The sequence below is a fragment of the Scardinius erythrophthalmus genome, assembly GCF_964197995.2.
Source record: "Scardinius erythrophthalmus genome assembly, chromosome: 24".
In the NCBI taxonomy this organism is placed as follows: Eukaryota; Metazoa; Chordata; class Actinopteri; order Cypriniformes; family Leuciscidae; genus Scardinius; species Scardinius erythrophthalmus.
In genome coordinates, this window is record NC_138244.1 from 19,371,849 (window position 1) to 19,398,054 (window position 26,206).

The 26,206-nt window shown below is 37.9% G+C and overlaps 1 protein-coding gene across 15 annotated transcripts in view; it reads right to left on the minus strand.

Annotated features, from left to right (window-relative positions):
• The window catches only part of tjp1b (tight junction protein 1b), a 63,116-nt gene extending 37,965 nt beyond the window's left edge, over positions 1 to 25,151 (minus strand). For 13 of the 15 annotated variants that reach the window (XM_081356552.1, XM_081356555.1, XM_081356554.1 and 10 more), the window contains exon 1: positions 24,668 to 25,151. In XM_081356552.1, the coding sequence (XP_081212678.1) occupies positions 24,668 to 24,694 (27 nt within the window). In that variant the 5' untranslated portion in view covers positions 24,695 to 25,151. Of the gene's footprint in view, positions 1 to 8,127; positions 8,467 to 10,829; positions 10,889 to 24,667 lie in introns of those variants that run through there. The other 2 variants (XM_081356560.1, XM_081356559.1) reach the window with 2 other exon arrangements.
• Between the last annotated feature and the right edge of the window lie 1,055 nt (positions 25,152 to 26,206).

A 26,206-nucleotide genomic window follows, 5' to 3' on the forward strand; every position in this document is an offset into this window, starting at 1 on the left:
AAATGCATGAGAAGTGGTGAAAACCTTCAGAGCATCCAACAAAGATGGCCAATTCCTAGTGTTCTGTAACTAATGCTACTTGCTTTGAACGAGCAGCACACTTCTGATCTGACAGATTAGCCGTCCTGGGCATTAGACATTCACTCTCTGGAACAACAGGCTGAATCATAGAAATCTTCCCAACAAGAAACCAGAGAGCACAGGAAGACCGTAATCCAGCAAGTTAAAGCCTCAAGAGCTGCTGTAATACCACAAGAGAACGTCCTTGAAAGATGATTCACATGCACTGTTTATTTGTCTTCTTGAAGACTTAAAGATTTCTTGTCTTTAAAGAGATAGTTCACCCAACATTTACTCCTGTTGTTTTGTGCAACACAAAAGAAGGTATTTCAGAAAAAATGCATAGGGGTTTTTCTGTCCATGCAATGAAAGGATGATCTATCTCTTCAAGGCGTAAAAATTGCAGTCCTGGTATTAATACCAAATTTTCAATTTTATTTACCTCCTAAAACACCTTGTTGGCAACTTGGCCAAATCTGGCAACATCTCATATATTCTTCATGGAGAATGCAATTCCAGGAGGCAATGCGATGAGCTCAGTGAAAAAAAAGAAAAAAAAAAAAAAAAGATGCTTTATGCTTATTAATTGAGCATTAACTTAGAAACATGCTAATGTCCCACTCTACTGAAATAAAAGGAACACTCCAGGTATGAACATCACATTTTTTATTTTAATAATGCTACCTCCAAAAATAACTCGTTTCGGACAAATTTTAACACAACTTTCGTTGCAATCAATTAATTTAAGAATGCATTGCAATGAGTTCAGTGGGCATTTAGCTTAGCATCATCCAACTCAAATCAACTTAATCAATTGCGAGACATGTCTCAATTGACGTTGCAGCACTCCAAATCGGTCACTTGTGAGGTTCTGCGGCGGTTCGGATGACACCTTAGAAGGTAGCTAACTATGTGGGCAGTAGACAGTTAGGAAGCTCACTAGGCTTTGGAACAGAGCTTTGGATTTATCCTGTTAAACACAACATTACTCATCCTTCAGTTTCTCTGACAGGCTAGGCAAGCTGCCAGCCGGCTCCAGAGTTGGAAGGTACGGAAGGAAACGTACCTAGGAATTACACAGCACCAAGAGAGGTTGCAAACACTTTGTTGTCTTAACCTAGTCAGCTTTAAAAAATATATATGCAGCAAAGGAAATTCAAAGGAATATCTATATACATTAGACATGTGGAGGTATTCGGTAATAAAATATATCACGATAATGAACCTGCACGATATTGTTATCGTGGGCACATATTTTTGAATTCACTAAGTGCTTTGGTGTTCATCACAGCACCAAATACAGTAAGACTTAAGGATATTAATTTTCAAACTAATTTTTTTTTTCAATATTTTAATCTGGACTACAACATGCCCTAGATATTGATTGAATATGTACAGATTCTTTATTGTTCAGTGACACTTTACAATAAGGCTCCATTATTTAACATTAGTTAAAATAAACTGACAATGAAAAATCCTTCTAAAGCATTTATTAATCTTAGTTAGTTTAATTTCAACATTTAATAACACTTTATTAAAGGAGAACTCCGGTCAATTTTAACATTGAGCTCATTTTTTTGTAAATTTGGAGTACAGAGAACAACGACAAAAATCGGTGTTGCCAACACCGTGTTATCCTCTTTTTAAAATTTGCGCCCTGTTGACTTCAATGGGGCAAGTTTTAAACCTGCTTTTAGCCTCTTAACATCCTTGATGTGTCATTACAAGTGCCCAGCCAATGTGAGTGATTCCTTCAGAGTGAACACGAGTGGATCTGACTGCAGTAGATGTGAAAGATATGTATAAAAATTATGTTATTTCAGCCAGCGCACATACCTGTATTTACATCCTGTTTTCGGTCGAAGTTCACAGTAGTCGATTGTCGAGTTCACATGCATGGGTTTAGTTACCTATGATCACGCGCGTGAACTCGACAATTGATTACTATGGGCTCCGACCGAAAACAGGAAGAAAATACAGGTATGTGCGCTGGCTGAAATAACATCATTTTTATTAATATCTTTCACATCTACTGCAGTCAGATTCACCCGTGATCACTCCGAAGGAATCACTCACATTTCCTGTGCACTTGTAATGACACATCAAGGATGTTAAGAGGCTAAAAGCAGGTTTAAAACTTGCCCCATTGAAGTCAACAGGGTGCAAATTTTAAAAAGAGGATAACACGGTGTAGGCAACACCGATTTTTGTCGTTGTTCTCTGTATTGACAGCACTCCAAATTTACAAAAAAATGAGCTCAATGTTAAAATTGACCGGAGTTGTCCTTTAAAAAAGTTAACTTGGATCTGAGCTAACATTAACTAAAAGTTGTATTTTTTTACAAGCCTAACTTTAACAAAGAATAATAACCTCTGTAAGAAATGTAGCTATTGCATTATCACTATTTTTATGCATTAACACTATTTTTAATGTGTTAATGCATTAACTAACGCTAACTAATGAGAACTTATAAGTGTTTTTAATCTATTTGAAACATTTGTTTACTTTAAACATTTTTGAGTATTGCTTTTATTGTATTTAAATGTTAAGTTATTTTAGTTACAAGAAAAAGTTATTAAACCTGTTATAAGACAACACTTTTTTGCAACTTATTTCAATATCGTGATAGTACCGTGATAAAAGCTTCAGCAATTATCGCAACATGAAAATTGCTTAGTATACATAAGGATTTTTTGCACACACACAACATCAGCAACTAACAAGCAGAAATCCAACTTGAGGTGAAACACAGTATGGTACTTTGATACTTAAATACTCATAAACAGAAGTGCGCAAAACGCAGAGGAACTGAAACCCGGCTGGGAAAGGTTTGCACTCTGGAGAGCAAAAGAAGGGTTGAAAGGATTTATGCCCATCTTAAAGCTGATCGGCGGCGTAAAAACGCTGATGCAACAAACCCTGCACCATTTTGCCAGAATTTATGGGTGGTTTTCAACGGCCAGTTGAGAAGCTAACAAAGGGGCCACTTGATTCCTGTTGACAGTAAATCTTAGTTCACAGTTTCTTCTGAAGTTTTGTTGCGTTTACACGCAGTGAAAAAGCTCTTTAGAGAGCTCAACGGTCATCTTTAATGCGCTACAAAGGCAGAACATGACTGGGCAATAACGTTCCTGACTTTTACCAACCCGTTCAAAATTGACCCGAAGGCACAGAAAAGCTGCATGTTTATGACTTCTGCTGACTTTTGGTTCTCTAGCTGCTGAAATTCAAAAGAAAGACACACACACACTCCCAAAAAAACTCTTGATTCTGTATGTTCAAGCTCCATGACCAAGTATGACAACGCTGCTTTTCGCTGGCAAAGGCGGCCTATTTTACTTAGGCTAACAGCAAAAAAGAAGGCAAAAACATTTTTTTCCTGATGAGGCAGCATTCTGAGATTGTTGTAAACGTAAAGATTTGTAGCACTGTAGCTATTTGCACTAATTGGTCTTGAGAGCAGCAAGGATGGAGTGATACGGTAAGAGAGAAAGGGAAGGTTCTCTCATTTTCTAATTGACTGGTGTGTCTCCCACCAATCATTTGTAAATCAATCTTCCATTAACTTCCAGACAAAATGAATCGTGAAATAGAGATATGTGTGATGGAAAGTTAATAATTAATGATTTTCACATTTTCTACCCATCATGTTAACATTAAACTTTATTAAAATGAACTGCATGGCAAGTCTCCTGTACAGAACCATGAGTAGTAGCCAAAACGTTGGTTTCTAAGATGTTCTGAGTGTTCTAGGAAGTTGTTAGGTGGTTATTTACTGGCTCACCCTAAGTCTCTATGATATAAAACATTTTTGTTCAAGCTTATTAAAGTGCCGTTAGCTTAGTCTTAATGGTCTACTTAAATTATCGAATGTCGAGCCTACCGTTTGGAACGGTGTTGTAGGTGGTTGCCAAGCCATTGCCACATGGTTGCTGAGTAGCGATGTGACGGTGAGGAAATTTTTTTCACCGCATTTTACTTTGTCTTTCGAATTAGTTGCTTGAATGGTGGGTTCATTATTATTCTTAATGAAAAACATAACAAAACAGTACAATGACAAACTTTTTTCCATTTCGTTTTGAAACCAAATCTTCAGCCATCGTCTTGTCAGTCAAGAGGGAGGAGAAATGGGCGAAGTTGAGGTGAAATCTGACTCCTGCTGCTGATTTGTATTGTGATTCTTGTTTGCTGAATTAAGCAGATATATTCAGTTTTAATTGTAGTGTCTATTCTCTAACTGAACTAAAGAATTTTTATTAATATAAAAAAAATCAATACGACGGTAGGGGCGGTGCCACGGAGGGCAAGTGATGTAACCGGTGTTGCGGCTGAACAACGTCAAGTGCTAACATCAAATTCTATATTTAAATGATTTGCAATTCGAGTCCTATATGAAGTTACTGAGATCACAATTCAGCTTTAGTATGGTCTAGGTGCAATTAGCATGTGAAAGTTTCCACCAAGGGGACTGTCCTCGCAATTAGTGTAACACTGAATAAAGCAAAAACATGATACATCCAAACAGACTTCTCCTTTTAAAGTCCCACTCTGTTTCTCTCCATGCTATAAAATAACTTGCAAGTACACAATGAACATAGCTGACATCACCTTCACTCCCTATTACTCTAAAAATAAAGCGCGCCATGAATTCCAGGATGCCCACAGGCTGCAATCAAACGGCCGATGTCAAACGTGTCATAAAAATATTCCTGTGTGATGGGAATCACTGTAACTATCGTCCTGATGCTGCTATATAAACGTATGAGAGCCCAGAGTGCTCCAGCTTCATTGTGACAGATTTCCTCAATCAAGAGATTCCCACGCTAGAGATAAAACTTCATTGCGTCAATTCTTCAACCTGCTCAAGTAGCGAATTGCTCGTCTGAGGAAAGTCATGACAGCAAGGTTATGAAACAAATCATTTGTTGAAGACACAGCTTTGAACGGATTGTGAGATGTTAAACGTTATACTTATGCAACCAAACAGTTAGCTAGCTTACCTAAAGTTTGTTGGACAAGGGAAAGTTCGAACCCTACATGATGTTCAACTCCAGAGATCATGCGCTCCCCTGGTTGCTCTAAGGACACTATGAATGTAATAAGTGTAAGACATACTGTATAAATGAATCCACTGTTTGCACACATTATTATGCTAAATACTGTGTTTCCAGATGGACCGGGTGCACATTCACCTACGCCTTGGTCAATCATATCTTCATATTGCAGGAAGAATCCTGGCTTGACTGGCAGCCAATGCTCTATACTGTCAGAGGTCTGGAGGCATGGGCAGTTATGGACCCTCTCACAGATGGATCGGACAGCTGAACACAGCCGTAACGAGTGGCCAGGGCCAAACTATTCTGACAGGAAGCTACCCAAGTCATTTTTAATTAATGATACAGGACCTGTTTTGAGGGGGTGGAAGGGGTTATCAATTCTAACAGAGCCGGAAAAAAGTCAGTTTTTGGAAAGTGCACAGATGGTGTGCGTATCTGTGGTTTACGTAACGACAACTGGATGGGGGCGATCTGACAGGGAGGATGATAAAAACTTGGGTCTACTAGGATAATTGGTTTGCAAGCGGCATACAAACAATCCAAGAAATTCTTGCGTAAGTTCACACTTGGCCTTTTAATAGACAGAATCTAGAGCACTTTCAGAGATAACGCCTAGACCTGAGATACCCCATTAAAGCTGAAAAAGCTATCTGCATCATTAGGGTGGAAAAGTGACGGAGTTGTGCGAGTGATTTTCTGCTAACCACCAAGTCGCCTCTTTGTAATCCGTGACTGGGGCATTGCGAATAGTAAGTGTCAAGCTCGTCTTAACTGCTAACAGTCATTACTATGCTAGTGTGAACTGAGAGGCAGGGATTCAGTGTCTTTTTAAATCTGGATATGCAGCACATTATCCCTCACCACAGGAGAGTGAAATCGAGAGAGCGAAACGGAGGGACTAAAAATAGCTCTCTCGTTGTTGCCGTTGGGTTCAGATGCAGGAAACTAGTGGGGCTGTGATGCGGACGACATGAAGATGACGTTCAGGGGAGACCGTGGCGGTGGCGTGCTGATACGAGACACGCAGCTGAATTCATAGTGTCGACAAGTGCCATTTTTATGAAGATGTGTGAGTGTATGTGCAGGTCTGAGATGATCCTGAATAGAGGTGCCACACTGTAACCAAATTAGATACTATGTTGGACACTAAAAAAGTTTGATTCACAAACTTGTGGAGACATTACCGGTACATATGTTTCTCTGTGGACTACAAGAAGAAATCATGACATAAGAAATGTAAGGATGCACAATACTTAGAAAACATATGTATCAGCTGATATTCGAACTTTTGGTCCCACTTTATATTAAGTGGCGTTAAACTTGCATCAAAAACTTACATGTGTTCATGTTGTATTGTAAAACACTTTTGCTGCTATTGAGGTGTGATACGGGTAAGGTAGGGACAGGTGAGGTGGACTGGGTAGGTTTAAGGTGTAAGGGAAGGGTCAACTGTGTAATTACAAATGTAATTACATAAATTAATTACAGCTGTAAATACATGCAGGAATTTTTAAAATGTAAGTACAATGTAAGAACATGTAGTTACACAATAAGTACATTGCATCTAATTATTAATTTCAATGTAAGTACATAGTACTTAAAGCCACTTAATATAAAGTGGGACCGAACTTTTTTATTGTTATTGGTCAACCTTGTCTATGTATCTTCATTTCCAACTATTTTTTGAGGATTTTGCATTACTTTTCGCCATCATCTACTGTAGAACTAACTAGGGATGGCTCTAGATTATTGGTTCTTGCAGAAACTCAAAGGTGTTGCAGAAACTTAAAGGTGTTTGTGCGACACTAGAACAAAACTCATTGGTTCTTGTGGGAAACTAATGAGGGATGGACTCTATATTATGGACAAGATGTAAAATAATTTTTGGGTAAAAAAAAACATCAGTAGGTTGACAATGTTTTTTTTTCTTTCTTTTTTTTTTAAGGATGAACTGAAGCAGTTATGAAGAATATTTGAATCATCACATTATAATCATGTACTGCAACCAACAGGCAGATACATTGGGCAGGAAAAAAATTAAACAGGAAATTATATATAGGAGGACCCCAGCAGACCCTCATGACTGTGTGTCAAGGTCAACAAGTCTCCTAAGATAGATAGATAGATAGATAGATAGATAGATAGATAGATAGATAGATAGATAGATAGATAGATAGATAGATAGATAGATAGATAGATAGATAGATAGATAGATAGATAGATAGATAGTATTATGAATGAAAGTTTATGTAAAAATATTTTTTACACTGAAAACTATATTTAAAAACTTGTTAAAGTCAGAATTAGTGATTGGTAACATCCTTTACCGCACTACTATAGAAAATTGTATGATCAGACAGGGGTTAAGTGTTAACCGAGCCAGACACAGCAAGAAGCTGCACTGGACAGTGAAAACAAATGCTCCCAGAGAACATTGCGTATGTTGACTGGAAGCCAAAAGAAGATGAGGAGGGTGGAAAAACATCCAAATGTCCCTCTTAAACACACACACACAGCACCTTTGGATCTGGCATCAGACTGCAACACGTAGGAGCTGATGACTGATGACTTCAGAAATGGAGAAAGATGTGTCTCAAAGTGCTGACGATGGCTAAAAGCCCCAATCCAGGAGCATGTGATCCCGCTATTCAAACGGAGGAGCAGGAAAGCTCACAGCAAGGGGGGGTGGTCCCCAGAGGACGAAGTGATATCCTGCACATACACACCACAGCAACGTCACCACCGCTGCAGATTTACAGCGCTAAAGGCACACCGATCACTGCAGCTAAGCGAAAACTAATCACTAACGTCAATTTGCGCAACTGTTGGAGCACTTGTTGTACTCCGCCAAAGTATTAAGAAACTAAGACGCACCACTGCCAAAGGTCTAATGTGCTCAGCATTTCAGACCCAAATCTGGTTTAACTTAAATGCAAGTTACTTGCTTATGATAGAAATCCACCGTTAGCACAAAAATAACAAGAACCAATGAGCGTAAACATTACTTACAGCAGTTAGATCACCTCAGAAGAACCAGAAACATAGCTTTCTTCAGTCATTTGTGTTCTCCAAAACCAGGGTCCCGCAGACCCGTGTGCATGCCGGTAAAGCTCCAGCCCTCATACTGATCCTGCTTGATCACACCAAGATCCCCGATTCAATCGGCACGAGGCGGGGGAGGGAGGAAGATAGTGCAGAGAGAGGGGGAAGGGAGGGAGAGAGAGGTACAAACAAAAAGAGAGAGTCCCAACCCTGCCCCGATGTAGCAGTGGCCAGTAGTGAACAGCAAGTTACTGTCCAATCACTTCGGAAAAGAGATGAGGCGCATCCACCGACCCGCATCGATTTGCTGAGCGGCTCAGGCGCTTTAAAAAAGTACTCCAGCACTTCCAGTAAAGTTGCACCACTCCACTCGAATCGTCTTTTATTCTCGCCGAGCTCTTGCTTCACTTCACACCAAACGTGCGCTGCTGTAAATCCCCGTGGCTTGGCAACATTCAAGGGAGTAAGTGTGTGTACTGAGCTGCAGCAGTGCTTCGCTGTAGAACTGCTCTGCTCAGTAGGAGCACAGATCCATCTGCAGTAGAAAGTGCTGTATCGGTCTTAACCCTTTCTGTGCCACTGGCGGGACAATGCTCCAAAACTAGTACGCCACCGGCTATGAAGCCTGCAGGTAAATGCCACTCCTGAAGCGGAGCACAGAAATGCAACGCTGGACGTCTTCATTATACAATCAGTTCCTCTCACTGCTAAGGCGGAAATACACTTTTGAGGTAACATGCTTAAGAAACATGATTATAATTAGTAATTTGGCTATCCAATGAAAGTGCATCACAATCAAAGTCAATCAAAACAATGGAATTTCACTGTGCGCAGAGCTAACTGGTGTGGATTTATGAGGTAGAGTGTCAATCTGGTGCCTATTTCACAAATTGAAGTATTTTCAAATCCCATTGACTTCCATTTTATTACAAAAAAAAAATTTGATTAACTATCCCTTTAACAAAACAAGTTTGGCCTCAGTACAAAAACTGTTTTATATTATGTAACAGTCAAGACTGTAATACTTATGATTAGATTTACATTTGAATGCCTTAGTTGCACCTAAGCTTCCTCCATTCAACTCGAAACCCACTGTGTAAATGCCAGACTCAATCCTCCCTAAAATGTTAGACATGCAGTCAGCATGTGTAGCTCCTCCGACGGGTTGTCAGGCTGGAATGCACAAGCCAGAAGTAACGGCAGATTCCACGCACGTTTTCCTTTCCTCGCTCACTCACACTCTTTAGCACAGCTAAAACATGGGATTACTTTGCTATCAATAGAGTAAGCAGAAAAATAGTGCACTGACCAGAGTTCACATATAAACGGTCGTCTAGACCTGTCATGTGCTACATACCAACCATATTTACTGCTCTTTAAATTCAGTATGAGGTGCTAATAGAGGTGACCAGTTAATAAACGGGTCTTTCTGCTGAATAAGTGTTATCTGAAGCCCAACCAACTAGTTTTGTGCTTGTAGGATGCAGGTTGTGTCAGCATTTCACAAAAACAAAAGCATCGTTATGTCCTAAATGTTTGTTACTTATTAAAAATATTTGCACATTTGATTAAATTTGCATTTGATTCCACAGTGATGTTTGAGCCATACTGCGGTCAGGGAAGAAATGCCATCTTCCTCAGTTCAGTAACAGGACTAGACAGCCTGGCGAACATAAGCGGAGTTTTGGCAGATTTCTCCATACTGCCAGCTCACTGCATCTCATTTCCAAACCATTCGGCAGCAGCATTGTGACAAATATGTCTACACAAGAGCAATGAATAGCAGACATGCTGAAAAATGACTACACTACCACATTACACTGTTCTGAGGAGATGCTTTTAAAAAAAAAGCCTTGCTAATGTCTGGCATCGTTCGGTTAATAGGGTATATGTCGAACGTCGCATGACGAAACCGGAAACCTGGTCTCATCGCATCCGCTTGTCATAGAAAGTGTTAACAGCCGTATGAACTGACGCCGATATCTATGGAATTTTAAGGTAATCAGCTAACCTACCTATCTCACTTTGTTATTGGCGTTTTATTCTATTTAAATATCTAAACGTTAGTGTGAAGATTATTATTTTTTTTACTTTTAAATATCGATCTTCACATGCGAGGGACATTGGTTATGATCATCTTTGCTCGCTCCTTTTAAGTTATCTTGAGTAAAACAGTAAAAAAATGCAAGCAGCACATACAAAAGACCTGAACCGGAAGCGATGCGTTCTGTTTTCCTGTTTCGTAATGCGACGTTCGACATATACCCTATTTTCATGGCTGAATGCAGTCATTTCAATTGGAATCCACACGATTGGGAATTTAGCTGAAAGGAAATACTTTCGCAGATTTCGCTGCGATTTAAAAAGTTGGTCATGAGGATTCGTCGCACTAACCAGCAGAAAGTGTTGGGGAAAGTTACTTTTAAAAGTAATGCATTACAATATTTCGTTAAAAAGTAACAAATTGTGTTACTAAGTTACTTTTTATGGAAAGTAGCGTTACATTACTTTAGAGTTACTTTTTCTCATCTGGACTGGGCTTTCTTGCTTTTTTTAAATAAAACAAAGTTATGATTTTGGCAAGTGTTAAGGGCCTTTCACACCAAAAGTGAAATTAATTGGCCTCAGGCTGAAGGAAATGCAAATTCACGGCCACGGCTCAAACAAACCTTTCAGCTGTGATGCCATTCTGGATCGCACAAGAATAGGACGCAGGAGAAGAAACTTTCTTCAGCAATAAAAAAATAATAATTAAGTCATTTCTGCATTTTAGTATGGTTAAATTGGATCATTCAAGGTCAGCAGCAAAGACATTGGTTAATAAAGTGAGATTAGAAGTATATTTGTGTAATTCATCATTTAACTACTGCATGCTTGTGTAATATTCAGAGTTTGTATTTCACTATTTTTATTCACTTTGAGGAATACTGAATCTGTGTCTGTGCAAGTGAGATGAGAAAATGCCTGCCTAGTCAATACATGGGAAAACAAAGTAACTTGCGTTACTTATTTGAATAAGTAACTCAGTTATTTTCTTGTAAATTTAAGTTACTTTACTAGTTACTTGAAATTTTGACAGCTTGCGTTACTTGTAATGTATTACCCCAACAATGAAAGTGACTTCTGTGTGAGCTGAGCTTCATACATCGCTACACTATTGACACTAGTAAATGTCTGTCTAGCTAACAGCTTAGCTTACTAGCTTAAAGAAATGCTCTTTTAAATTAGATAGAATAAGACAATCACAATAATATCCTATGCTTCTGATCAGGCATTAGTAAAGGTTAGGATCCGATCTTTGCCGTTCGATGGCCATCTTGGTAACGTCCCTAAGCAGCCGTCTTCTCAAGAGAGTCAAACTATCCAAATTCTGACAATCTGGAAACTAAGGTTACTTTGGTATGAACTGTCCCCAAGGCAACATGTAAGGCCACATTTTCTACATCCATTGAAGGACTTCTTTGGCGACGAAAAGAAGATGAATAAACGTGACAGCAGTGAAGCGACTCCACTGTATCGAAAAGGCTATAAATAGCTCAAGGCTGCTGACTCTACAGTATTATAAAGAGCCCATAGGTAATGATTAGGGCTCCGATTTCAGCGGGAGCGAGGGGACACATATGGATGGATGGATGCTGTGGTTCATTTCCATTCAATGACCTCCTCCAGTGACATTCACATAGGTTAGAGAAAACATGCATGTGTGTGGATTTCTATATTCTACGTATGTAAAAATATGCACTCAACTTATTATTCAAACCAAGGCCAAATTATTCAAGCCAAGCCCAAAAATGACTAACAAAAAGAAAGCTGTGAGAAGCATGCAAGGACAAAAGGAACAATGTTTAAGTGATGGTAAAGGATGATTTCTCAAGGACATTATTTATAAGCTGTGTCCACTATGGGAAAAGTGCATGGAAAGACATTCGTTTGTGTTTGGAACAAAATTAAGTGACATTTTTGTGTGAACTCTCCCTTTAAGACTGATGCACCTGAAGTGTGCCGGATCTCATGCAGGGGACGTTATCTGCAGGCATGTCATTTTAGGTTCTCAGCTGGTATCAGAGGGGAGGACGGGGAATCTTTGATGATGGCCAGACCACCGGCAACGTCACACTTGTGCCTGAAGGATCACGTCAGGGATTACTCACTTCCATTGTGACACGGCTAACTTTAAATCACTCTCTTAATAGAATCATATGCTTTGACTCGCAGGCGACAAAGACAGCAGCAGATATTCACAAACTGTTAAACAACAAAGATGCCACAGGCTAAAAATTACACAACCACAAATCAATGGATTTTTTTTTTTGGTTAATTGTCATTGGCCGATATTATACATTTATATTATGTTTTTATTCCATGGATGCATCAATATTGAAATTCTAGTCAATACCAATACCAAATTTATAATAATAGATGACAACTGATAAATGGATGATGAAATCGACGATGAAATCGCTTTAATGTTAAATAAAAGAAAAGCAAACTAAACTAAATAATACTAAAATAATGGTTTGTATGTTAGATTTAAAATAGGCAGAAACAAATTAAACGATTAAATAACTTTAAGCGGAAAATAAGTATGAACACTTAGACGGATAACAAATCTAAAAAATCATTAGGCATCATGAACTAACAATGAACTATTTTTTTTTTAGCTATCTGCCAAAACCAATACATATGTAAATTAATATAATGTATAAAAAATTAATATATAGGCTAAAATGAACACAGACAATATTTGTATGGTAATGATATACTTTTCTACTATATTCAACTCTCTTTTGGTTTCAAAAGATATTCAGTTATTGGTAAATAACTAGAGAAATTAAAAAAAATAATTACAAAAAGACATTAAGAGGGCTTTCCCCCCAATTCAACAGTGTTTCATTCAGTTCTCTTTCTATACCAGGTACTAAAACTATATAAAGCTAATGATCAATAGAAATTATTTAAATATTAACTCTTTCCCTGCCATTGATGGAATTTTCCGGCTTTCCGTGTTTTCACTGTTATACGGTAGGGGGCGCTATTACGCATCTTCTGAAAGAGTATTCAATCTCCTGATAAAACAAGCGATCAAAGCATTGCTTATGTTGTACTCTTCGAAAAAACACTTATTTTTGTTTAAAATGCTGCTTTATGAAACTTTCCTACATTGATAAAAAGAAAAGAAAACATGAAGCTCGAATAAAACCGTTAAAAAGCAGAGGGTCTGTCTTTTCTTTTGATATAGGCCTTTTACATGTTCAGATATCCATACAACAAAATACTCTGGTGGCCGTGAAAATAATCCAAAATGCTGACACTGGCTGGCATTGGGTTTTTTTTAACCGCTGGCGGGAAAATAGTTAAGATTTACAGTATCATTCATTGCCTCGGTTATCAGTAATAATGTGGAAATAGTTGTAAAGTAAAAATATCCAACATCAGTGCAGCCCATTAAAATTTATCAGCGGACACTCAGAAGGCAACAAATCCTTTCACCGCATCAATAATCAGAGCTATTAGATGAGACTGTGACTCTAAATCCAGCCTACTACACCAGAGTGCATGCTGGGAGTTATCAGAGACCTCCACGGAGCCCGGAGAGCGCCGGGAACGCTCTGATAACAGTTGTCCCGGACGCTGGACCCCCCCTACAAACACACACCTTCTCCCATGGTGAACAAAAGCAGGAGGGTCGGCTCCAGTGAGATATGGATATCAGGCTCTCATCTCGGGAAATCAATGCAGAAGACTAACAAGGACACTCGACTGATCACAGTTGTGCTTTCAACCGACAGACCAACTCATGCTAACAGCCTGTAATGAAAAGCATGCAATTAAAACATGTCATACATGCACATATTTGGGACCATTTACAGCTGAAATGCTATTTTAATGAATCCCAAAGAGTAAAAAAATGGCCTCATTTAGGGAAGCAGAATAATTGTGCGCTTCTACTCGAGTCGTATAAATAGGCGCATCTCGGGACGCTGCGTCTAAAAATTGACAGAGGCGAAATTAAATTGGCCAAACGAAAACGAGCCTGTTCATCTGTAAGCAGCCAAGTCTGTATTCAGTCAATGAACATAAGCTTTCCAGAGACTAATAAGTGTCTGAGCGCTTTCCGTCAACTCCCCCGGTTGTATCGCATAACGGGTTGATTTGAACATTTAAATTCTCTCCAATACTTATAAGCAGATAATTACTTTAATGCAATGGCTGACAACCTATACTGACAATAAAAGTCTATGCTAATTTGTCAAAATAAAACCACTACAAAATGAAATCAATAATTTTAAATGCTACAAGTCAATTTGGGCATCACAACATTATAATGTACAGTACGAAAGATTTTTTAAAGATTATTGCAAACTATATGAGTGTTACTTTAAGTGAGTGCAGAACTCTTCTCTTTTGCTCACCAAGGCTGCATTTTTTAAAATCAAAAATACAGTAAAAAAAACAACAATAATATTACAACTTGAAATAACTGTTTTCTATTTGAATATATCTTAAAATGTAATTTATTCCTGTGATCAAAGCTGAATTTTCAGCATCATTACTCCATTCTTCAGTGTCACATGATCCTTCAGAAATCAGGGATAATTTGCTGTTCTGGAAACATTTCTAATTATTATCATCAATGTTGAAAACGGTTGTTGCTGCTTCATATTTTTTGTGGAAATTGTGATACATTTTTTCAGGAATCTTCGATGAATACAAAGTTCAAAAGTACAGCATTTATTTGAAACAAATCTTTTGTAACATTATATCTTCACTGTAACTTTTGATCAATTTAATGCAACCTTGCTGAATAAAAGTATGAATTTTTCAACAACAACAAAAATCTCAACGACCCCAAAACCTTTGTATATATTTAGAAACTAAATTACCATTTAACTAGATAAATAAATGCAGTTACTTTTTTTTTTTTTCATTGTTAGTTCATGATACCTAATGAATTAACTAATGGCAATGTATTGAACTTTATTGTAAAAGGTTACCAAAAATCTCTTAAAACATGCAGTTTTGCATATTCAAAACTCCAAGAGATTATTGGAAGGAAAATGAACAGATAAACACCAAATAACTATTAAACATTTCTCACCACCAATTAAGAGTGAATGTTTGAGCCAAAGAAATCCCCCAAAAAATTAACACTTTAGTTTAGGGTCCTAACTATTAACTAGTTGATTATTAAAATACTTATTATTACTAAGATATTGGCTGATATTAATGCCTTATTCTTCAAGACCATATTCTACATCCCTTAATCCTTCCCAATATACCTAAACTTAATAACCTTACTAACTACTATTAATAAGCAGTAGGAGTTTATTGAGGCAAAAGTCGTAGTTCATAGTGAGAATTGGACCCTAAATGAAAGTAACTATGACCCTAAAAAGAAACTAGATGGCCTCGGCCCGTATCACTACATCCACACAACATGTTTTGCCGAAACCAGTTTGACAGCGCACAAGAACGAATCAATGGCTACGATCAGGTATGTCAGGTATCCTTGCACTCTCACCGTGTCTGTGTGTGTTTCACTGTTTGCATTACAGCATCTGGCTCACGTCCAGGTGATACCGTGGTGAGAAATACTACACCAGACAGCAGGAAAACAAGGCCTCATTAACCCTGGTGTCACGGCTGACCTTTGAACCCTCATCCCGCCACTATAAAAGGAGAGGATGCCACAGTTATACAAACACACAAAATTACTACGGAACACACCCTTATGTAATCCGACTACACTAAACGTTGCATTGTGCTTGGGCAAAATGACATGCGTCAACTTTCCTTTTGTTACGCAAGTTGGTTTCAGAATGAGAGGGACGAGAGTGAAACAAAAGGCAGTTTCTGACTGTCGCCTCTCGGCATTCAGGATGATTTGAAATCACAACCTTTGATGTTTGGGATCGTTTTTGCTTCAGGACTCTACACTTACTTTATTATTTTTCATAGGAACACTTATGCCTCCAAGTTTACATTTATAAGGGGACAGGCAAAGCTGAGAAAAATTACTTACTTGAGAAAAATGATTTATACTAATAAAGAAATTTAAGTGACTTATCCTTTGAATCTACTCACCAAAATGATTTGTTCAGATTCATTCTGAGTTAGTTAGTTCACAAAGTCTTTCAGTTCGCATATGAACAAGACGCTTCATTTGTTCAGTTCATTTTTGAATTCACCAATAATATGATTAGTTGATTCAATGAGACGCTTTGTTCAATCGATTATTTCACAAGCGTTCGTTCAGTTCATTTATGAGTGAGTTGTCCCAGTCTGTTCAGTTGTTTCATGAACGAGATGCTTTGCTCGCTCAATTTGTCCAAGAACAAGACGCTTTGTTTAGTTTAAGAGCAAGATGTATTGATTTGTTCAGTTCTCATTTCATCCAAGAATGAGATTCCTCATTCGCTTAGTTTGTTCACAAACAAGCTGCTACGTTTGTTTAGTTTGTCCAAGAACAAGATACTTTGTTCGTTCTCTTCATTCGTGAGCAAGACGTGCTGATTTATTCCGGTAGTTCACAAACAAAATGCTTTGTTCATTTGGTTTCACAAGTGAGATTATTAGTTCATTTAATTCATTCACAAACAAGACGTGTCAGTTCATTCAAGAACGAGACGCCTCATTCGTTCAGTTCATTTACAAACAAGCTGCTTCAACTGTTCAGTTTGTCTAAGAACAAGATGCTTCGTTTGTTCAGTTCATTCATAAACAAGATGTACCAATTCATTTAGTTTGTTCACCAACAAAATTAGTTGATTGTCGTTTCACAAATGAGATGCTTTGTTCAATCGATATATGCCTTATTTGCTCACAAACAGGACGTCCCAGTTCATTCAAGAATCAGTTCAGCTTGTCCATGAACAACATGATTTGTTCATTCATGAATGATATGTCTGTTCAATTGTTTCAAAAACGAGATGGTTTGTTCACTGTTAATTCACAAACAAAATCCTTCATTCAATCAATTGCTTTGTTCAATTCAAGATGTTTTTATTCACAAACTTCAGGAATGAGATGTGAGTAAAATGCTCAAACTTTACAGTCCCACATGGACAGAGTTTTATTGAATCTAGACGACTGGATCTAGATTAAAGGCTTTGGCACTGGCAGCTGACGGCCAAAGAGCTGAAGGCAGAAAGATCATTGGACTGAGACTGCAGCCAGAATCATCAACCAAGATTTGCCCCCACTACTGTTCACATGCTTTCAAAAGCACACCGCACAGCTTCCTTCACGTTTAACGCTAAACAAAACAGTGATTTCGAAAAGTTCGGGGGACATCAACTGTGAAGCGATGCCAAGTGCTCCACGCCGTCACGCACGGTCACTTCTTTCAAACACACTCAGTCGCAATAAAACTCAGTTTAGCAAAATCAGTTTAAGTCTCTACGTTCTGACAGCGCTATTTTAAATGTGGCGTCTCAGCACATCTATATCTGGCTGGAGTGGAAATGTTATGATATTGTGCTCGAGAGAAAGTACCGTTTTAGTCTTCTGAAACTGAAAACACTCAATGGAAACGGTGAACAGCGTTTTCATTGGTAAATTCTAGTGGCAACATATTTTAAAGACTTATATCTTGTATTACGTTAAGACACACTATCAACATACAATCAAGTCGTTTTATTTTAAACAAGTGGAAAACCGAGAGTTGGTTTTGACAGTTTTATATTGATAATGTTTTCCAAACACTTACTCGCGAGCCAAAGCGAATGGGTGTCGATACAGTTTCCAATGCAATGACGTTAGCCAATAACAGTGGACGATTACTGACAAGCCTTAAAGGTCCCGTATTATGCCCCTTTTCACAAGATGTCAAATAAGTCTCTGATGTCCCCAGAGTGTGTATGTGAAGTTTCAGCTCAAAATACCCAACAGATCATTTTTTACAGCATGTTTAAATTGTCATTTTTTGGAGCTCAGAAAAACGCGCTGTTTTAGTGTGTGCCCTTTAAATGCAAATGAGCTGCTGCTGCCGGCACAGGGGGCGGAGCTTCATGAGCTCGCGCTCAGTCTCTCAGGACAATTTCATCTCACGGAATGATGATAATATCAGAAACTCTCAGTAACGGTGTTCATTTCGAGTCGGACAATAATGCCTACAGAGTCAGAGTGCTGTATGGATATGGAACAGGTATAGTTTAGTAGTTTAATTACGGTTATTATAAAGTATTTGTCATCTGCTTGTATGTATCCATTATTTATTAATAGCCTACAAGTCTGCTGTCTGAATGATGATCAAACATATACTGATGAGTTTAATAAAGTTTATTGTACATCACACAAAAGATGAAGCGTCAGTTTTACTTCAGAAAATCACCGTAAGAGCTGAGTAAACACAGTAAGTTATAAGAAGTGCGCAAGTACATAAACGAATTTCGGTAGAGTTGAGGGAGCATTCCTGTGTGGGCGGAGGTTAGTCAAAAAACGGTTCTAGTGACGTCATTAAAGCAGGAAGTAGAGGGATGTAGTCCAAACGGGCCGTTCGATGTAGTCAACTTCTGTTAAATAAAATATCTCGCTTGGCATTGAACTTTGAGCTTTATAATTTTACAGATATTATTTATGCTCTAACAGCAACATTACACACTAACTAAAGTTTGAAACATGGGATCACGAAGAACGGGACCTTTAAAGGAGCCGCCGATTAAAAACTGATCATTTCAGACAGAGGCTCAGAATGAGGGTTTAAAATAATCGTCATATATATACGTTTTTTGTGTGTGTACAAAAAACTTTATTAATGTTATAAGAGAACCTCAAGGAACATATTAAAACTACAAAATCCATGTTATCACACCTTTAAAATTAACACGATGCTCTGTATAGCAAAAGCTGAAGTAGTTTTAATTCACACACAGTCTTAAATGGAAAATTCATGCTGCGAGACGCTGATTATTTGTTATTAAGTGTAGACGGAATGCAAGAATGCATCCCAGGGTAGCATTTTCATCTTAACATCTCTATTCTGGCTAAAAGACTTATTTATTCATCAAACACTGTTTTCAACTCAACATTTAAACAACTAGCATTGTAATACTAAACGGCAATGCAGTGCTAGTGATATCCCGCTCATGACCGTTACGTTCACTATGATAAAAAACTGCCCTGTGTGTCTCACGTGGACCGCATTCTTACACGCAGAAGTACTGGGTCAGTGTCTAACCCACAAGCGCAAAATAATCCCTTGATCCACGAGAGAGAATACAGGGCCAAGATTCACAGAATAGCAGGTCACCTGACACAGAAGAGACCCTACGAGAGAGAGAGAGAGAGAGAGAGAGAGAGAGAGAGAGAGAGAGAGAGAGAGAGAGAGAGAGAGAGAGAGAGAGAAAGAGAAAGAGAAAGAGAAAGAGAAAGAGAAAGAGAGAGAGAGAGAGAGAGAGAGAGAGAGAGAGAGAGAGAGAGAGAGAGAGAGAGAGAGAGACAGGGCCCTGGCCTGTATCTTTGTCCTTGATCCCCTCAATCTCATGTATCAAATGCATCATTATACAGGACAACGAGGACACACACTCAAGCTAAACACCACAAACACACCAGAAACACTCGACAACCTAATGAAAACACAAATTTTCTCAATTAAACGACTGAAAGATTAATTTGTGATTCTGAGATAATCTGCATTGACCTATTCTGGATAAATTGAGAATCACTTTTTTTTTTTTTTTTTTTTTAGAGATCACGACTCTCTCCAAGTCTGAATAAACAACTAAACCAAATAACCTGTATTTTACTAGAGGTTCTGAAAAATTGTTAATTGCTGCAGTATTCATATAAAAAATATTTAATTAATTTGAATTATTTGAATTGAATGAATGATTCAATGACTCGCTCATAAATACTTGTTTGATAACTGGATTAATCCGCATTTTTGAACGAATCTCTTGAAAGAATGATTCAATGACAAATACATTTGAAGTCACTTGTCGCCATCTACTGGTGTAACGATGTAATTGGTTCAATCTTTATTTAAAGCGTCAAGTTATTTTCAAAAGCTAATTTCCTCTATTTTGATTGCTAGCATAGACATCAGTGTTTAGCCAATATCCAAACTATAAACTTTTATCCCAGTACTTCTGTGATAATATGAATTATTGTAAGACAGAAATAACAATACTGTGTGGTTTAAAAGATCAGCGCAGATCTGAATGTTCGCTGTGATCGTTGTCAAAGGTTTAATAGACATAGCTGATTCGCTGTCATTCAGGAATACAATTGTGTGGGTGTTTGAATCAAGGTTGCGATCTTTTAACGATTAATTGAGCTCTAGTTTCTGATTGGCCGATTAACAGAAAGAAGCTCTAGGCCTATAGTGAATTCAAAGTGAATATTGTCTGTTCATTTAAATTCAGGAAATTGTGTGTATGACTAATTTGCTATTGTTAAAGCTGAAGTGTGTAAATTGTGTCTCAGCCAATGGCATGAGTTTGGGGCGGGACTATATGTTTGTTGACCAATGGTAGACAGGGTGTGTTCGGGAAACTTTGTTAGGGAGTCATTTCTGTCTGTATCCTCGGCTAAGTCCTGGATTTGCCCACCGCCACTGTGAAGGACGGCTCTCGCATTCTTTTACAAGATTAAACAAACGACTGAAGGGAGCTGGAGGGAGAAATCACCATGCCAACTCCCGAAACTCACACTGTAGCTAAAGCACTTACGATAAAAACACTAACTAACAAACAAACAGCTTAAACGGGAGTTAAATACAGTTCTGGAGACATTTCATCTTTCTCTTTAGCACACTATGAGCTTTTGAGAACCTTCCCAAGAAAATAAAGAAATAAAGCAAGATCACTAATAAATATTATGGCATTACCATGTGTTTTGGACATGGAACAATGGTAATCTCTTTTTAAGAAAATATTAATATTATTTTTCAAACTAGATATACCAATCAAGTTGATGTTTATATTACACAGTACTAAAGTCAAAATAAATTAAACGATATGGAAAAAAATATTTGTAGTAATCCTAATAATTTATTATTCATTTAAAAACATTTTAAACTTGGAAAAAAGCAATACTATTATTAAAAATTTAAATGTTTTATTTATTCAAAATGAATGAATGAATTAATAATACAAATATAATTGCCAAAATAAATTAAAATAATATGGAAAACATTTGTAAATAAATATTATTATAGTAAAAATATAGTACTGTAGGCTAGTTAATTAAATATTGGTCGAAAGAAGTACACTTTTTCTTTCCGACAAAGTCCTTATATGGGAACCCAAGTGATTTTATTACGACCCAAACCCAAAACTTTTAAGCCACCCAAGTAAAAACTCCATGGCATTTGGAAAATAAACAGCCGAAAGAGCTGTATACATTAAACAAAGATTAAATTGGCTTTAATTATTATAATGACGGAAGGGAGTGGATTTATTTTCCTCAAAACAGATTATTATCGAAGACAGAAATCAGGGGCACAGTAAAGTTGTCTAGCGTTCAGCCAGCTGAGCTACCTTGAGCGAGTCAGTGTCCAGGCTTCTGCCTGCCAAATTGCATTACCCTAACAAGTCTACATCTAAAGCTTCATTTCAGTTGTAATGTAGGGCCGGAGACTACGGCCAGTGTTTTTACCAAGAAAGGGCACAGAGCGAGGCACAAACAAAATCCTCCATTCAGGCTAGACGGGAAATCATGTTGTGGTTCTGCCTTTGATCTCATGAAGAGATTAGACCAACAGGATTACAGGGTAGACTTGACCAGTGAAACTACCCGGTAGGGTTGCCAGGTCTGCACAACAAAATCAGCCGAATTGCTCATTTAAAAAAAAATTGCGTTTCGGCCTGAGGATGGGGTAAAAATCACGTTCCGGTGGGGGTGGGGGTGTCGCTTAAACCCATGAACTAAACAAATAACCCGCAGCAACAGTTTAAATGTTGCATAATTCTGCGGGAAAACCGACTTGGCAACACTGCAACCGGCCCAAAGTCACAGACTATGAGAGGGATAAGTATTACAATGCAAACTAAAGCACAATCCCTTTGCCCCGTATCTGTTTTGTCCACAAATAAGTGCTGTTATTAACCAACAAAACAAGTCTTACAACCACAGTCAAAAATTAACACTCGCCATGCACCAATATGCATAAACATCGCCTTTGGCAAGGGAATAATGGACAAGTTACTTTTTTTAGGTACTGCAATATAAGTCAATTTAATTCAAACACAAGAACGATAGTCTGATTCTTGCTTAAAGGAATAGTTCGCTTAAAAATGAAAATTCTGTCATCATTTACTCGCCCTCAAGTTGCTCCAAACCTGTATGAATTTCTATCTTCTGCTGAACACAAAAGATGACATTTTGAAGAATGTCATTAACCATGTAAGGGTCCACCAACTGTCTGGTTACCGACATTCGTCAAAAAATCATCTTTTGTGTTCAGCAGAAGAAAGAAATTCATACAGGTTTGAAACAACAGAATTTTTATTTTATTAAGTGAACTATTACTTTAAGTGAGCAAAAAGAATATCAAACAAAATTTACGAAACAAGAGCTCAGTGACTTTAATGGAGCTAAAAATGACTTTAAAGTCTGTGGGAAATTAGATTTTTAGTTAGGAAAATGGGGGAAACCAGCTACATTTTCAATTTAAGGTCAGACAACAAAAATGTATTTAAATGTAATCATGCCAAATACAGTTTTATGGATAGTATGACATTTAAGGCTTGATAGTAAATGAACATGAAGATGAATATGGACCAATAGCATTACGAAGGTGTTTAGCAGCCGTATCGAACTTTTCCGGAAAGTTCACTTTGCTCGATGGTGTTTTAAGCTCCTTAGAGGCAGCTAACCCTACCTCAACCTTAAACCTACCCATCCCCTCACTGCCTGGAAGGCGCCGTTGGGGGCTTAAAACACCAAAAACCGTTCACTTTTGGCAAGCTGTTTCAAACTCCCCAAACTAACTCCAAAAGAACTTCGTTTTGGCCTGATTTTTGATTTTCACATTAGTTCGTTCTTTGGTTTTGATTTGAAGAATATCAGGGCCTTAAGGCCTGGTAGAGCCAACTTGAATTTGGCAGGTATTGAGAGATCGATATATCGCACAGGTCAATTAATATGCTAATATTTGGCTATTCTGAGATGAACATAATCAGCCTATAACTGTGCTGATAGTTTAAATGGCAATCCACCAAGTGACAATTCCAAAATCTATGGGCAGTCAATAGATAAAACACACCCTTTTGATCAGATTAAATACACTGTATATATGCACCTATTTGATCATATCATATAAAATACAATATATTATAAAATTGTATGTATCTCTAATTCATATCAATAATGGCACATAACGGTGGACCAGTATTGGCAAATTTGGCATGTGTGTAAAAAACATTTTTTGCCATCTACACTATGGTAAAACTTACCATTAATAAATGACGAACAAGAAAGCTATGTCAAATCATAACTCGTGTAGCCTAAAACAACATCATGAAAGCAACTCAAGTAAATCATGCTCTGTCGGATGATCCGGTCAAACAGGTTAAATGTTCCTCGGCTTACCCAAACATCCCTTGACAGCAAAGCGACCCATGACTCATGACAGCGAGAAGAGTCACATTCCTGAGATGTTCCACCTGTTTCATGAAGCTCACCTGTTGTGGGCGGGGCTTCAACAGGTGTCAACGGAAAGACCCGCCCAACAGAAACTGTATCGTGTGACAGCTGATATCATTTACATTTCACGTCCTAAAGTTTCCATGGGCTTTAAATCAATGGAGAAGAGTTAACTTAAAGTTCAAACTCAAGCAAACACATCCTTCCAACAACCGCAGCAGAGGAGTTTCATATTTATCATTCCTGTCATCAGTGTACATAAACCATCTATGAATGTCAGCTCTCACACACATAGGCTACTTATTAACAGCTATAAAATACTCATTTAAATCCTGAAATACAGAGAAATTTTACATAACACATTTTTATAACAGCTTAAAAGAGATTTCACATAAGCACTTCCCCTTCTCTGTCATATGTTATATCACTTGTGACACTGTCAATACAGTGCTTTGTCAACCTGTTTGTTTGAAAGCTGAGATGACAGACAAAATGTGCATTATATTATAATATTTAAAAACGTTAAAATGCAACATTTAAAAGCTTCATGAAACCGACAGACTTTGAAACCACTTCAGCTAAGCACTTAACAGCATATTTGCCTTACTATCACACAAACAAACGCGACACAAACGTTAAATAACAAAACTAGAGTATTGATATTTAAACAACAAAGGTTACGTAGAAAACTGAAGCGCCAAGTGTTAAATTAAAGCTGTAAAACTACCGCACAGATCAGCTAGCGTTAGCGTGTTAGCATAAGTTGAGGAATCTCCGTTAGCTGAGGCTAAACGCGCGCCCACATTTATGACCTCATGCATCGATAACACACACATTTAAGCTCTGGTTCTATTATATTTCATATTTCAGCTCTTAACAACTGCTGACATGGTATCAGAAACGTTAAATGTTAACAAACCTTATTAGAGGAAGCCCGGGCAGACATTTTGTTCCTTTAGCCGCTCGCGCTGAAGCAAGTTGAGGCTAAATGTTGTCGCCTCAAAGAAATAAATAAAAAACAGGGTTATGAGGGCTTGATCAGCCTGGGAGAGATAAAATCCGTGTTTTCTTCCCCTCCGGCCCGTGTGTCGGGCTAAAGTGTGTTGTGGTCTCTTATAAGGATGAGCAGCAACATGTCAGATGAGCCCAAAGTTCGCCATGTACCGCCAGTGATCTCCTCTTATTGCTGATGAAGCGAATACATTTCACAAAATCTCTGAAACACGTCTATCCCGCAAGAATCGGGTGTATTCATAGCATTCCTGATGTGTAATATCCGTTCGGAGGTGTGTTGGTCCACCTGCGGGGAGGCAGAGGGCGGGATGTCGTGCTTTAGCCCTGTGTGTGTGTGTGTGTGCAGCAGAGAGAGAGACTCACTGCAATGGCAGCAGGAGGAGATGAGATGAGCTCTACTCTGCTCCCTCTTTCCCACAGCACAGCAGTGACATGTCTGTCTGACTGCCTGGACATTTCCATCGCATTTCTCCAGGGGTGGGAACATGAGAGAGAGAGCAGAGCATCATCTGGGATGTTCCACTTTGGATGTGCCGTGTTGTTATTAAAAGGTATTGAGGTAAAGTGGTTTTATAAACTGAGTATTGTGAATGAAGAGGGATTACTAGGGCACAACATTTTATGCAAACTCAGCAATACAGTCACCTAAAAGTGACTTCTTAGGTAGATAGATAGATAGATAGATAGATAGATAGATAGATAGATAGATAGATAGATAGATAGATAGATAGATAGATAGATAGATAGATAGATAGATAGATAGATAGATAGATAGATAGATAGATAGATAGATAGATAGATACTGTTCATTAAATTTACATTAAGTTATAATATTTTCGTCTATTATTTTGATTTTTTTATTATTATTATTCTATGTATTCAAAGCTTTGGCAATATTGTATTTACAGTCATGCCAATAAAGCAATTTCGAATTTGATAGATAGATAGATAGATAGATAGATAGATAGATAGATAGATAGATAGATAGATAGATAGATAGATAGATAGATAGATAGATAGATAGATAGATAGATAGATAGATAGATAGATAATCTTTTGATTTAATACTCGTACATTGTAAAATATTTACTTGAATAGTAAATCTGTAGAGTAATTCAGGCTCTGGCCACATGACTCCCACAGGAAAACCTCACTCAGTCTGCATTACACTGACAACTTCCTCTGATTCTTTCAGCTCTCACAGTGCAGACCTCCACTTAAGACAGCATCCGCAGTAGAGGCAGAAACCAAAGCAAACAGACATGGGGTGAAAATAAAGTTTTTTTTGTTTTGGTTTTTACCTTTACTTATCTTAAATAGTCAATATACAGTACAGTAGGTTTACTCTCTCTACTTCCTCTTCAGGATCTCTTTGTTTTCTTTTATTCCCATACAGTCAGCCAGAACATACTGTTAAACCAGGCAATGTAGCCCTTCATTTTAG